We start from the raw sequence: 13,932 nt of genomic DNA, 5'->3' as shown, positions 1-13,932 counted from the left end.
ATTTTAATATTATGATTGTCTGCAAGATTCATTGAATCTTATGAGGAACTATATTCTTAGTCCTACTTGCAACACATTCTGTGTAATGACAGCTGAGAGGTGACATGATGGGAAAGTTTAAGCTTTAATTATGTTTTGTTGGCCCAGACTGCTGCCTCACAGCGCCAGGGACCCAGGTTCAATTCCGGCCTTGGACTGTCTGTGTGAAGTTTCCGCATTCTCATTGTGTCTGCTTTGGGTTTCCTCCCACGGTCCAAAGGTGTGCAGATTAGGTGGACTGGCCATGCTAAATTGCCCCTTAGTGTTCCAAGTTGCATAGATTGGATGGATTAGCCATGGTAAATGTGTAGGGTTGCGGAGATAGGGTGGGGGAAAGATCTTGGATCGATCACTGTCAGCGAGAGTCAGTGCAGACTCGATGGGCTAGGTGGCCTCCTTCTGCCCTGTAGGGAGTCTATGATTCAGTGAAGGTATGAAAGAAATTAAATGGGCAAAACATAATCTACAGCAGTTTAGAGTGTGAAATACACAACTTGCTGTATGGAACTAGGTGATGAACAAACTGCAAGATCTCAGAAGGTCGGGTGTGAGTTAAAACCAAGACCAGATAACTGGATGCCAAGGTTAAGGTTAGCTTTGGACAGGCACCAGCATTGAAATATTTATCAGCTGATAGGTGACAGAGGGAAACCCAGACATCATGAGAATTTGGCCTGGTTAGGTGGGCAGATGGTACAATCGCAACTTCTGTAACTGGGCCATTCAAATAATAACGAGGGAATGGTTAGATTGATTCAGTCTCTGTAGGCTGTTCTGTGCGAAGGAAGGACAAGAGGAGATTCCCCAAGCACACAAATTGTAGCGATTTTCACATGGCACACTGCTGGATGCAACAGTGCCTTTGTGTTGCAAGCAGGATTAAGGATATAGTTCCTCAAAAGATTCAGTGAATCTTGCAGTCAGTCATGGTATTTAAATCCGTTTTTTGTTAAAACACCTGGGACAAGTCCAGAGAATAGTTATGTGAAGATTATACCTCTGCTCCAGTTGTAAAGATAATGCATATAAAAACAAAAAAACTGCAGGTGCAGGAAATCTGAAATAAAAACAGAAAATGCTGAAAAAGCTCAGCAGGTCTGGCAGCATCTGTGGAGAGAAACAAAGCTAATGGGGCATATTTTCCCATCCACCCACAACAGGAATTGTAGCGGGTGAGGGACGGGTCATGGGAAGGTCCGTTGACCTCGGGCGGAATTTTCCGGTTTCGGGGTGAGCGTGGTTGGATAATCCCACCCAATGTTTCAGACCTAAGTTGATCACTTAGATCCCAAACATTAACTCTGTTTCTCTCCAAGTAATAATAATGCAGCCATAATTCTACTGTTCAAATCTTACTTGTTCAAAATAAAATATAACCACTGTCACGAATTATCATCTCAAATCATTTTGGAATAGTAAGGGTTAATTGATTCTGCTCCCTCAAATGTTCAGATATTTGGATCTCCTCCTTTGCTTTTAACATTTAAAGTTCTGTAATTATTTTTCCTTTAATTTCTAGAACTCACTGTGCTGAAATGGAAATTTGGATTCTTGTCAACTGTAATCTATGCAATCTTCCCTGTATTTATTGACAGTTTTCTATTCTGAGCACTATCTCACTCCATTGTATCCAGTGTCACCATCGCACACTCTCAAGCCAGATATGGCCCAGCCAGATACAGAAACAAGTTCCCTCGATTCTATCCCAGCAGTGCAGGAGACAAAGATATTTCCAATCAAATGATATTTCTCTTCACTATTTGATTTTCTTCTTAAAGGAGCATAGATGCTTTGATTTGTCTTTCTATTTTGTTATGGAGCGTTTAAGTTAAATGGTTTCACAAATATCTGGAATCTCGCTTAAAATTCAGTAACGCAAAGTTGGAGTTTTTTCATAGTGAGGGGAAAGTCACTTGCGCCAGATATCTGGCCTCTCCCGCGTTTCTGTGAAGTAAGGAATATTGTTTTCTCAGTGTCCGATGCTGAGTCTGAAATTTGTCAAAGTGCTTCACATTTCAGGCGGATGTGAAACAGTTTTGGTTTCACATATCTGTGTGAAAAGTTTAATGGAACTCAGACTTAGACATCCGAATTAAATTTGGACAAGTGCCACAAGGGTACTCTGAGCAGATAACCTTGCTCCTTCTGCACTATCTTGAAACATTGGGAACCCTGGAAAAATTAATGGAATTTTTTTGCATATTTGCAAAAATGTCATCATTTCACCAGCTCCTTACTCTTAAGAGGTAGCTTTGGGGAGGTGGTGGCATGGTGGCATTGTCACTGGACTAGCAATCATTGAATCATAGAATCCTATAGTGCAGAAGGAGGCCATTTGGCCCATCGATTCTGCACTGACCACAATCCCACCCCAGGCCCTAAGCCCGTAATCTCATGCATTTACTGTAGCTAGTCCCCCTGACACTAAGGGGCAATTTAGCATGGCCAATCCACCTAACCTGCACATCTTTGGACTGTGAGAGGAAACCAGAGCACCCGGAGGAAACCCACACAGACACGGGGAGAATGTGTAGACTCCACACAGACAGTGACCCAAGTCAGGAATTGAACCTGGGTCCCTGGCTTTGTGAGGCAGCAGTGCTAACCACTGTGCCACCCTAGTAGACCCAGGGCACTGTTCTGGGTTCGGATCAGATGGTGAAATTTGAATTCAATTTTAAAATACCTGGAATTAAGGGTCTAATGATGACCATGAAACCATTGTCGATTGTCGTAAAAACCCATCTGATTGATTAATGTCCTTTGGGGAAGGAAATCTGCCTCCCTTATCTGGTCTGGCCTACATGTGACTCCAGAGCCACAGCAATGTGGTTGAAATGGCTTAGCAAGCCATTCGGTTCAATGGCAATTAGGGATGGTAAATTAATTTTTAAAAAAGCTATCTGAGCACAGGAAGGGTAAGTATGTGTTCTTGCAGAACAGTGTTTTTCTCAGCTAGAGAGAAACACGGAATCAGCAGGATAACTTGGATCTTTTGGCTTCACACCATCAGTCTGAAACTAGTATCATGAATCCACAATGGGTTAAAATCCATTACACTGATATTCATTCAAAAATGGGCTGGTAGACACAAAATATTGTTTGGAGGTGTGGCTGAGAAGCAGAAGTACAGACACAATTGTTAATAATATGTTACAGGGGGGATTTTCTGGCTTTCTGCAGTGTGTTTCTCATGGTGGGAGGCAGCTTGCCATTTGCCCAGTGGCGGGATCTTCTGGTGCCGCTGCTATCAATGGGATTTCCCATTGACTGCACCCCATGCCGCTGGGAAACCAGCCGCGGCGGTGCGGCATCAGCGGGACCAGAAGATCCTGCCAGCGCGAACAGCCGGAAAATTCTAGCCAATATTGTTCAGATATGCAGGTGAAGAGCATTCTTTAATTACGTATTTTGAGCACATATAAACCGGGACCTCCCTCGGGAGCTACAACCCCACAATTTAAGTTGTCCCACGGAAATTCTCCCAGTGCGTTTCCATTCAGCATGGAGGGGTTTACTGTATGGGCTGCTGTTGCAAACCCTCCACCTATTTGCCTTCCTCCATCATCAGGACACACCTTAGTGGTTCCTTCTACCACCTGGCGGTGGGGGAGGTCCCCAGTGGAGGGCACTCTTTGTGGGAGTCCTCCCTTTTCCCATTGGAGTCCTGGTGTGGAGAATGTTGCATGCAGCAGTGCAATGCAATCGTAGCTTAAGATGGTTCACATACCTCCAGGCCGCATGTCTATTCTGCGGCCAAGGGGACTCTATGTTCCACGTTTGTGCAGATTGCCCGAGTTTGCAGCCCATTTTTAGTTCTTTGAAGGGGCTGCTCCTCAACCTCTGTTTGCACTTCAACCCCATGCCCCTAATCTTTGGTCACCAGGTGCGGAGGAGGTCAAGAGAGAGAGGAAGGCTTCCTTGCACACCTGCTGCTGGGCCTGGCACAGCTGACCATTAATGGTTCCACATAGTGGGTGGCTGAGGGGGGGGCCATCCAACCCGACAATCTGCCCCTCTACTGCGGCTAGATTCACAGCCAAGTGGGAGCATGCAGTGTCCACCACTATGCTTCAGGCCTTTCATGACTGGTTGACGTCACGAGGGGTTGGGTGCATTATCACCCCCAGAAATTACATGTTGATTCAATCAGTTAACTTGTCTTTTGACATTTTATTTTAGTTACAGAGCCCCACCAGAGGCAGTCACTGCTATGATGTTTATTTAGTTTATTGAATATTGGTTTTATTATCGGAATACAAATAGGGGACAGCTGGGACACTGGTTGTTAGCGGAGAGATATGAGACTTAACAAAGTTGATAAACTCTCAGTAAAGGAAAACTCTGGGTCTAATTTTTATCTTCGCCAATCAGGTTGGATTATTATTTTTTTATTCATTCATGGAGTGTGGATGTCACTGGCTGGCTAGCATTTATTGATGTGGAGATGCCGGCGTTGGACTGGGGTAAACACAGTAAGGAGTCTAACAACACCAGGTTAAAGTCCAACAGGTTTATTTGGTACCAAACACCACTAGCTTTCGGAGCGCTGCTCCTTCGTCAGGTGAGTGGGAGATCTGCTCATAAACAGCAAACAGGGCATATAAAGATACAAACTCAATTTACAGAATAATGAATAATGATTGGAATGCGAGTCTTTACAGCTAATCAAGTCTTAAAGGTACAGATTTATTGCCCATTTATTACTAGCATTTATTGCCCATCCCCGAGTCAACCGCATTGCATTGGATCTGGAGTCACATGTAGGCCAGACCAGGTAAGGACGGCAGATTTCCTTCCCTAAAGGACATTAGCGAACCAGATGGGTTTTTGCAACAATCGACAACGGTTTCATGGTCATCAATGGTTTTATAGTCTTTTAATTCCAGATTTTTATTGAATTCAAATTGGCGGAATTCGAACCTGCATTCCCCAGAGCAGTACCCTGGGTCTCTGGGTTAGTAGTCCAACGACAATATCATTATGCCACCGCCTCCCCTTCTATTAACAACTGTACTTTTTCAATTGGTCTATCTCGCTTGGCCCTGCAGCCTTTTGTGTGAATCAGTTTCTGTTTCCGTACACTCTCAAACTGAATGGTGAAATCGGCGATTCAGTCATGGTTTGAGTTTGTGCATTACCCAACAGCTGTTAATTTATCCAGGACCAATATGGTGACTGTGACGTATATCTTGTCACCCTTATATTTCGCAGAACGGTGTGTTTGGACGTGCGTTCATTAGCGCCTAAGTGAAAGGTTTCAGAGTGTATGCTTTCCATCAATTTTTGTTTCTGGATGCTATCTACCTTGTGGGCTACAGACACATTGCTAATCCTTGACAGTCAAATCCCAGTGGGAAAGGATATAACTGAGTTTCAGAATTTGGGAACACAAAAATAACCACAGCACGATGGATGAGTAATTGCAGGAAAATGAGTAGAATGTGTGCATACATTGTGAAATATGCTAATAAAATCTATGAATGACTTGAAAAAGATTTTCAGAACAGAAATAGTGAATTTGACCCAACCACAAGTCCTGATATCTGAAAACCAACCCATGGGATAGCACACTGACACCTACACAGCTTGTGTAAAATCTGTATTGATGGAGCCCACTTTCTGTGCTCTCATCGTTTAACCTCAATGGTTAATCCCCAATTACTTTGAAAAATGTAAATGCATTTCCCTATTTGGCACAGCATCCAGTTAATTAAATATAAATGTCTCTTTTCTGAATCTACAATGACGGGTCCTTCATTAAATTATGATTTTCCCCAGGTTTTCCTTGCAAGATTCCTGAACATAATTTTAAAAATGTTTTCCTGTAGCCAATGCTTATTGACGTGTAGGTTGGTAAGAAGTATATCTTTTTAATCTAATGTTAATCACCTTCCAGTCCCTGGGAACCTTTCCTGAGTCTATTGACCTGTTTTGATCCCTGTTTCCTCCAAGACTTCTGGATGTATGTTATCCAGATCTGGTTTTAGTTTAGGTTTATTTATTAGTGTCGCAAGTAGGCACACATTAACACTGCAATGAAGTTACTGTGAAAATCCCCTCGTCGCCACACTCCAGCGCCTGTTCAGGTACACTGAGGGAGAACTTAGCATGGCTAATGCACCTAACCAGCGCGTCTTTTGGACTGTGGGAGGAAACCGGAGCACCTGGAGGAAACCCACGCAGACACGGGGAGACTCCCGTGCAGACTCCACACAGACAGTGACCCAAGCCAGGAATCAAACCCCGGTCCCATTTCGAGGCACAATGGTTGGCACTGCTGCCTCACGTGAGGCAGTTTCCACCTTTCTCTTGGGAAGGCCAAATTCAGAGGAGTGATCGTTTTTGCAAGTGGGAGCCTGAGTTCCTGATCATCTGTCCATAAAATTTTCTGACTCTCACTCTGGCCTCTTTGTCCTCGACCTATTCCACTGTTCCCAATCAAATCAAAGTAAGTTTGAGGAACGGTCCCTTAATCCTCAATGAGCCACTTTACAACTTTCTAGACTCAACATTGAGTTCAACATTTCAACAAAGAACAAAGAACAAAGAACAGTACAGCACAGGAAACAGGCCCTTCGGTCCTCCAAGCCTGTGCCGCTCCTTGGTCCAACTAGACCAATCGTTTGTATCCCTCCATTCCCATAACCTCTACTCCCATTTTTTCAGATATCAGCTTTCGGTATTGATTCTGCTATTGCCATTTACACCTCCTCGAGACCACATCTTTGGTTTTGTTATTTGTCCCACTGCCACCTCCTTTTGTTTTGCACCATTATCCCTTTGTCACCTAACCCTCTCCTGCCTTCTGCCCTAACACAGTCCTTTTGTCCTTTCCTCCCACTTCCTTCTTTCCTTGCCTCTACAGTTATTTAAAATGTACTACAGCTCTGACAAAAGGTCTTTTGGCGAAAATATTAACATTGGGAGGATTTTCCAGCCCTTCCTGCTGGCAGGATCTTCCAGTCCCACCCAAGGTGACCCCCTTCCCCCAATCACCCAGCTTCTACACCTTCTTGCCTTCCCCCATCATGAGTACATACTTTGGCGGTCCGTTCTGCCACCTGGCGGTTGGGGAGATCCCCAGTAAAGGGCTCTCTATGTGGGAGTCCTCCTTTTTTTCATTGGGTGTGGAGTGTGTTGGGTGAAACTGTAGATTAAGGTGGGTTCCCCGGTAACGGGACGGATGAGCCACTCAAAACACTGTAGGCATCGACAAGACTGGAAGACCGCTGGCAGCCAATGGTGAGCTATCTCCATTGAGCTGGCAAACCAACCGCGGGAGACTGGAAAATCTTGCCCATTGTCTCCTGCTCTCCCTCTCCACAGATGCCACCAGACCTGTTGAGTATTTCCAGAATTTTCTGTTTTTATCCTATTTCCTGTGTTTCCTACCATGTATTGCTTGTGTTTTAAATGTCTCTGTTGTTACTTGCTCATTTCTGAACTGCCTCTGCAGTCCCTTGAAACTTGCCTCTTGACAAATATAAAGGAACTGCCTGGGCGGCACATTGGCACAGTGGTTAGCACTGCTGCCTCACAGTGCCAGGGACCTGGGTTCAATTCCCGGCTCAGATCCCTGTCTGTGTGGAGTTTGTACATTCTCCCCGTGTCTGCATGGGTTTTCTCCGGGTGCTCCAGTTTCCTCCCACAGTCCAAAGATGTGCAGGTTAGGTGGAATGGCCATGCAAAATTGCCCCTTAGTGTCAAGGGGACTAACTAGGATAGATGCATGGGGTTATGGGGATAGGGCCTGGATGGGATTGTGGGTGGTGTAGACTCGATGGGCCGAATGGCCTTCTTCATCACTGAAGGATTCTATGATTCTAACACATTGCTAATTCCATATCCTCTGATTTCAGTGCTCACCTTCACTTTTAAATGGCGTTCACATTTGAAAACATTTTATTTTTACCTAAAATTATTTCCTGTACTCCAAATTGGATTATGTATAAGTAGCTGGAGGTTGATGCCTTGGGTGCCAGCCTTCGCCTATCAGGTGACACTGTCACCTCCCAGCTGGAGGATTGTTGGATCAAATCTCATTCTCAAGATTTGAGCATATAATTGAGGTTTCGATCCAATGGGATTTGCCCTGATTCCTACAATTTGCACAAAACTAGGCCACCAGACTGTGGGGAAGGGAGTTGAAATTCAATATCTTAGTCATAATCTCATGGAAGAGTGCTCCGGCAGCTGGTGTTCTTTTGAAATGTAAGAACTCATAGAATCATAGAATCACACAGTGCAGAAGAGGCCCTTCAGCCCATCAAGTCCACACCAACACATGAGAAACACCTGAACACTCACCTAATCCCATTTGTCAGCACTTGGCCCATAGCCCTGAATGTTACGATGTGTCAAGAGCTCATCCAGATACATTTTAAAGGATGTGAGGCAGCCCGCCTCTACCACCCTCCCAGGCAGCGCATTCCAGACCGTCACCATCCTCTGGGTAAAAAAGTTTTCCTGACTTCCCCCCTAAACCTCTCATCTTGAACCAATGTCCCCTCATGACTGACCCTCCAACTAAGGGGAAAAGCTGTTCCTTATCCACTCTTTTCATGTCTCTCATAATCTTGTACACCCCGGTCAGGTCTCCCTCCCCTCAGTCTTCTCTGCTCCACCAACATTTTTGTTCAGTCTCTCCCTGCGATGCATGAATGACTCTAAAACAAGGGGAATCATGTTACATAGGCACATATGAATTAGGAGCAGGAGTAGGCCACTCGGCCCCTTGGCTCCTGCTTTGCCATTCAATAAGATCGTAGCTGACCTGATTGTAACGTCAACCCCACATTTGCACCTACCCCCGATAACCTTTCACCCCCTTGTTAATCAAGAATCTATCTGGCTTTGCCTTAACAATATTCAAAGACTTTGCTTCCACTGCCTTTTGATGAAGAGAATTCTCTGAGAGAAAAAAAATTCTCCTCATCTCTGTCTCAAATGAGCGACCCCTTATTTTTAAAGAGTGACCCCCAGTTCTAGATTCTCCAACAAGAAGAAACATCCCCTCCACATCCATCCTGTCAGTACCCCTCAGGTTTCCATCAAGTCGCCTCTTACTCCTCTGAACTCTAGTGGATACAAACCTAACCTCGCCAGCCTTTTCTCATAAACAACCCACCCATTACTGGTAATGGTCTAGTTTAAAGTTTAAAGTTTGAGTTTATTCATTAGCGTCACAAGTCGGCTTACATTAACACTGCAATTAAGTCACTCTGGCGCCTGTTCGGGTACATTGAGGGAGAATTTAGCACCTAACCAGCACGTCTTTTTGGACTGTGGGAGGAAACCGGAGCACCCGGAGGAAACCCATGCAGACACGGGGAGAACGTGCAGACTCCACACAGACAGTGACCCAAGCCGGGAATCGAACCCGGGTCCCTGGCGCTGTGAGGCTGCAGTGCTAACCACTGTGCCACCGTGTCGCAAAACTTCTCTGAACTGCTTCTAATGCATTTACACCTTTCCTTAAATAAGGAGACCAATACTGTACCCAATGGTCCAGAAGTAGTCTAACCAGTGTCCTGTATAACTGAAGCATAACCTGCACACTTTTGTAATCAATTCACCTCACAATAAGTGATAACATTCTATTAGCTTTCCGAATTGCTTACTGTGTCTGTATACTAGCCTTTTGCGATTCATGAACTCGGGCACCCAGCTCCCTCTGCAACTCAGAGCTCTGCAATCTCTCACCATTTAGATATCCTGCTCCGTCTCCAACATCGGGAAACTCCAGCGCACTTGTGCCAATATTTTACCCCCTGAATCTCCACTTCTGTTCTTAAAACATGTCGTTTGCGTTTCAGAACATTGACAGCGGCAGCGGATCATGAATCTCAGCACAAAGCCACACATAACGTGTAACTATACAGCTGGACATCTGGAAAAGGTGATTCTCCCGGTCTTGTACTCTTTCATCATTTGCTTTGGATTGCCGGCCAACCTGCTGACCCTGTTGCTGTTTGCACAGAAATCATTAAAGAAGCATGGAGTCCTTGTCTACCTGGTGAACCTGTCAGTGGCTGACCTGATCAACTGCCTGGTCCTTCCATTCCGACTAGCTCTGCTTATTTCAGGCGATGACTTGGATGAAAGCTCTGTGACATGCATGGCCGTAACAGCGATCATTAACTTGGGGTTTTACTCCACGCTGGCGTGCCGGACACTCTGCATTATCTTCATAAGCATTAGTCGCTACGTGATCATTGTAAGGTACCACAACAGCAAACTGAGTGCAATTTGCGATGCAGTCTTCGCGAAATACGCTTGCATTGCATTCTGGACTGCGGGGATTCTAATTGTATCAGTACCTTTAATTCACATGTTGAGGCTAATGAATGGATCTGACTCTATGTGCTACAATGTCAAGGTTTACAAAGACTCGCAGGCCACCTCCATTTTGTTTGTAGCCATTTCAATCACCTTCTTCATGATTGTGCTGGTGTTTGTTGCTTTTTATGTCTTCATCATACTGTATTTGCTCAAAGTCAGCAGAAGCAGCACAGTTCAGCGAAATCAGGACCTTCACATGCGGACCCAGTTCATAATCTTTGCTGCCATAACTGCCTTCATTGCTTGCCATTTGCCATATTACAGCTACCAGCTCACATCAAGTATTTATCGAATCTCCAACAATGAATGCCAGCATCTGGAGCAAATGCAAAAGGCGAAAGTCATCTTACTGTGGCTAGTTTCATTGAACAGTTGTTTGGACCCGATTCTGTATTATCTAATCCCCAAATGTTCTTCCAAGGTTAAATTTAACCTTGACCAGCAAAGCATCACGGAAAAATCCCCAGAAATTGTCTCTGCAAGCTATCGTAACAATCTTGTGATAAAGTGCAATATCTATCAAATGGGAGTATTTACAACTGATTTTTAAGATGAAAGCATTCCCTCCGATGCTTTGTAATAGTTAAACATTGGCACTCAAGGGAGGCCGCAGTAAGAAGTCTCACAACACCAGGTTAAAGTCCAACAGGTTTATTTGGTAGCAAATACCATAAGCTTTCGGAGCACTGCTCCTTCATCAGATGGAGTGGAAAGGTGCTCTCAAACAGGGCACAGACACAAAATCAAGTTGCAGAATACTGATTAGAATACGAATCCCTAAAGCCAGCCAGGTCTTAAAGGTACAGACAATGTGGTGGAGGGAGCATTAAACACAGGTTAAAGAGATGTGTATTGTCTCCAGACAGAGCAGCTAGTGAGATTCTGCAAGTCCAGGGGGCAAGCTGTGGGGGTTACTGATAGTGTAACATAAATCCAACATCCCGGTTTAGGCCGTCCTCATGTGTGCGGAACTTGGCTATCAGTTTCTGCTCAGCGACTCTGCGCTGTCGTGTGTCGTGAAGGCCGCCTTGGAGAACGCTTACCTGAAGATCCAAGGCTGAATGCCCGTGACTGCTGAAGTGCTCCCCCACAGGAAGAGAACAGTCTTGCCTGGTGATTGTCGAGCGGTGTTCATTCATCCGTTGTCGTACATATCATGACTCAAGGGAGGCACAGTGGCACAGTGGTTAGCACGGCTGCCTCACAGCGCCAGGGATCCGGGTTCAATTCCGGCCTCGGGTGACTGTCCATGCGGATTTTGCACATTCTCCCTGTGTCTGCATGGGTTTCCTCTGGTTTCCTCCCACACTCCAAAGATGTGCAGGTTAGGTGGATTGGCCATGCTAAAATTGCCTCTTTGTGTCCCAATATGTGTAGGTTAGCCGGGTACACAAATAGGTAGGATTTACGGCAATTGGGCCTGGTTAAGGTCTTCTGTCACAGAGTCGGCGCAGATCTGATGGGCCAAATGGCCTCCAATTGGACTGTAGGATGCTATGATATTTGCAGAACTTGTAGACCCTAGCTGGAATAGCAGGTGCGCACTTATTTGATTCGGGCATTTACAATGCTCAGTGGAGCAGGACAAGGCAAACCATTGATCCTGCCAACCATGCAACCCACAATGGACTTAACAGTTGAGCCACTGTTGCAACGCAGGCTGGGAGGTGGCACCAATGGCTGCACTTCCTTATCTCGCTTGCTACTTTCAGTAAGCTGTTCAATTACTGGCATTTTATTGCGAGAGCAAATAATTGGTTTTGGCAGGATGTTAGCTGTATCTATTTTAATCTACGCCGAGTGCAACCGTGGATGCCTCCAGTGCTGTAGTGGTTGTATTTCACAGCTGTTGAGGTTGCAGGGGCTTTTTTGTTTGTCTGATGTTTGTGGACAGATGGAGACAGGTTTACTGCTTGATGCTTCAAAAGAGTTTTTTTTTACTCAAAAGTGACCTGTTTTGTAAATGTCCATGTAGTAGTGTGACCATGTAGTAGTGATGGTGCATTTTGTTTTATAATGAATGAACCGAATATTACAGCAAAGGCATTCAATTATAATGGGTTCAATAATCTGAATTCCTTTTTATTATAGATCTAAATTTGATTTTGGTTTCTCTACAGAAAAAAATTGCAAAAGCTCTTTACAAAGCTGTTTCTAACGCTTCATTGATCAGCATGTATGCCTCATAGTGTGGATGCATTGTGATGATACTGTACCTATAAGAAATATATTTATATCATGTTTCTCGTGAGGGGTATGTTTAAAATTCAGCTCTGTTTAATACGGTGCTGATTTGTCTGCACCAGGCAGCCCATATGCTGAGAATGCAGGTTAATGATTCGTTTTAGCTAGGGGTGTATTTGTTTCAATCTGATTTAATGCATTTTTGTTTATTTTGGTTTTGCCCCTGGGTTTACCGAGAAGGGTTTTGATTAGGTTGATTGACAGAGGCAGAGTCATGTGAATGGGAGGAGCTAAGCTTACAGGGAAAACACAAAGTTCTCCTTTAGTTTTAAACAGTCAATTTCTGCCTGATCCTGAAAGAAGCAAGAGGTGCCTCTGTCTCTCTCTCTCTCTGTAGGTTGCAGTTTGGGGCTGTCAGAAGACAGGTGCCCCATTGTCTCTCTACCCAGAGGCGTTTAAAAGGCTCTAGCATGGTTAACAAGCACATAAGATTGTGTGTCACGAACTGACTTTGAAGAACAGGTTAAGTCTATAAGACAGATATTGCTTAAATTGGAACTAATAGAGGTAGGTTAGCAGTTAAGAATTGTATCTTGTCATGTTTAAAGTATTTCAATTGGTAAATGTTAAGCTAATTCATTTGTCATAGTTAAACTGTATTATTAAATAAAGTTTGTTTTGATAAAAGCTTCCTAGAGTGTCAATAGAATCACACCTGGAATGAAACACTTAATCCTCACATTAATGCCAAAATAGAAAAACTGTTAGGGTCCAGTGGGCTTCATGTCATATTTTGGGCTTTCTGCTCTGGTATCCTAACATTAGTAAGAGTAACTTGATGTCTGTGTCGATATGCGCGATCTTCTTGGAGATCCTCTCCACTTGGAACCTAACATTATACATATGTGTAGTGTCAAACAAGCCTATAGAACATACAAACGACAGGCAGGCACTCCCCCTCCTCTTCTGCTTGTCTCTTTGATGACAAAAAAACGCAACATGCAGCCATAACTCGGGCCTGGTTGTCAAGGCAAAGCACTGGGAAAAAAGGCTTGAATGTGTGTCAGAGCAGAAGGAAGCTGCGTCACTACAAATCATGAACAAATATACCTTGGCCTTCTTGCTGAAAGGGCAGTGGTGGAAATGGTTCAACATGATACATGTTCTAATTGCACTTCAAGTGGTTCGACTTAACTCATCCTAGCTGCTGAGTCACAAATTTGTGGGAGTTCTTTACTAGAGATTTCAGACCATAAAGTTAAAGATTATTTTATTAGCACCCATGCAGACACGGGGAGCATGTGCAAACTCCGCACAGACAGTGACCCAAGCCAGGAATCGAACCCGGGTCCCTGGCGCTGTGAG

General features: G+C 44.5%; 1 protein-coding gene across 2 annotated transcripts in view; it reads left to right on the top strand.

Annotated features, from left to right (window-relative positions):
- Positions 1–13,244, top strand: part of LOC144502527 (putative G-protein coupled receptor 34) — a 106,626-nt gene extending 93,382 nt beyond the window's left edge. For both annotated transcript variants that reach the window (XM_078226585.1, XM_078226586.1), the window contains one exon: positions 9,858–13,244. In XM_078226585.1, the coding sequence (XP_078082711.1) occupies positions 9,881–10,933 (1,053 nt within the window). In that variant the 5' untranslated portion in view covers positions 9,858–9,880 and the 3' untranslated portion in view covers positions 10,934–13,244. The remainder of the gene's footprint in view (positions 1–9,857) is intronic.
- The last annotated feature ends 688 nt before the right edge of the window (positions 13,245–13,932 follow it).

Source organism: Mustelus asterias, chromosome 13 (genome assembly GCF_964213995.1).
Source record: "Mustelus asterias chromosome 13, sMusAst1.hap1.1, whole genome shotgun sequence".
Taxonomy (NCBI): domain Eukaryota; kingdom Metazoa; phylum Chordata; class Chondrichthyes; order Carcharhiniformes; family Triakidae; genus Mustelus; species Mustelus asterias.
The sequence above is the reverse complement of the archived record's forward strand: the minus strand, read 5'-3'. Positions and strand labels throughout refer to the sequence as shown.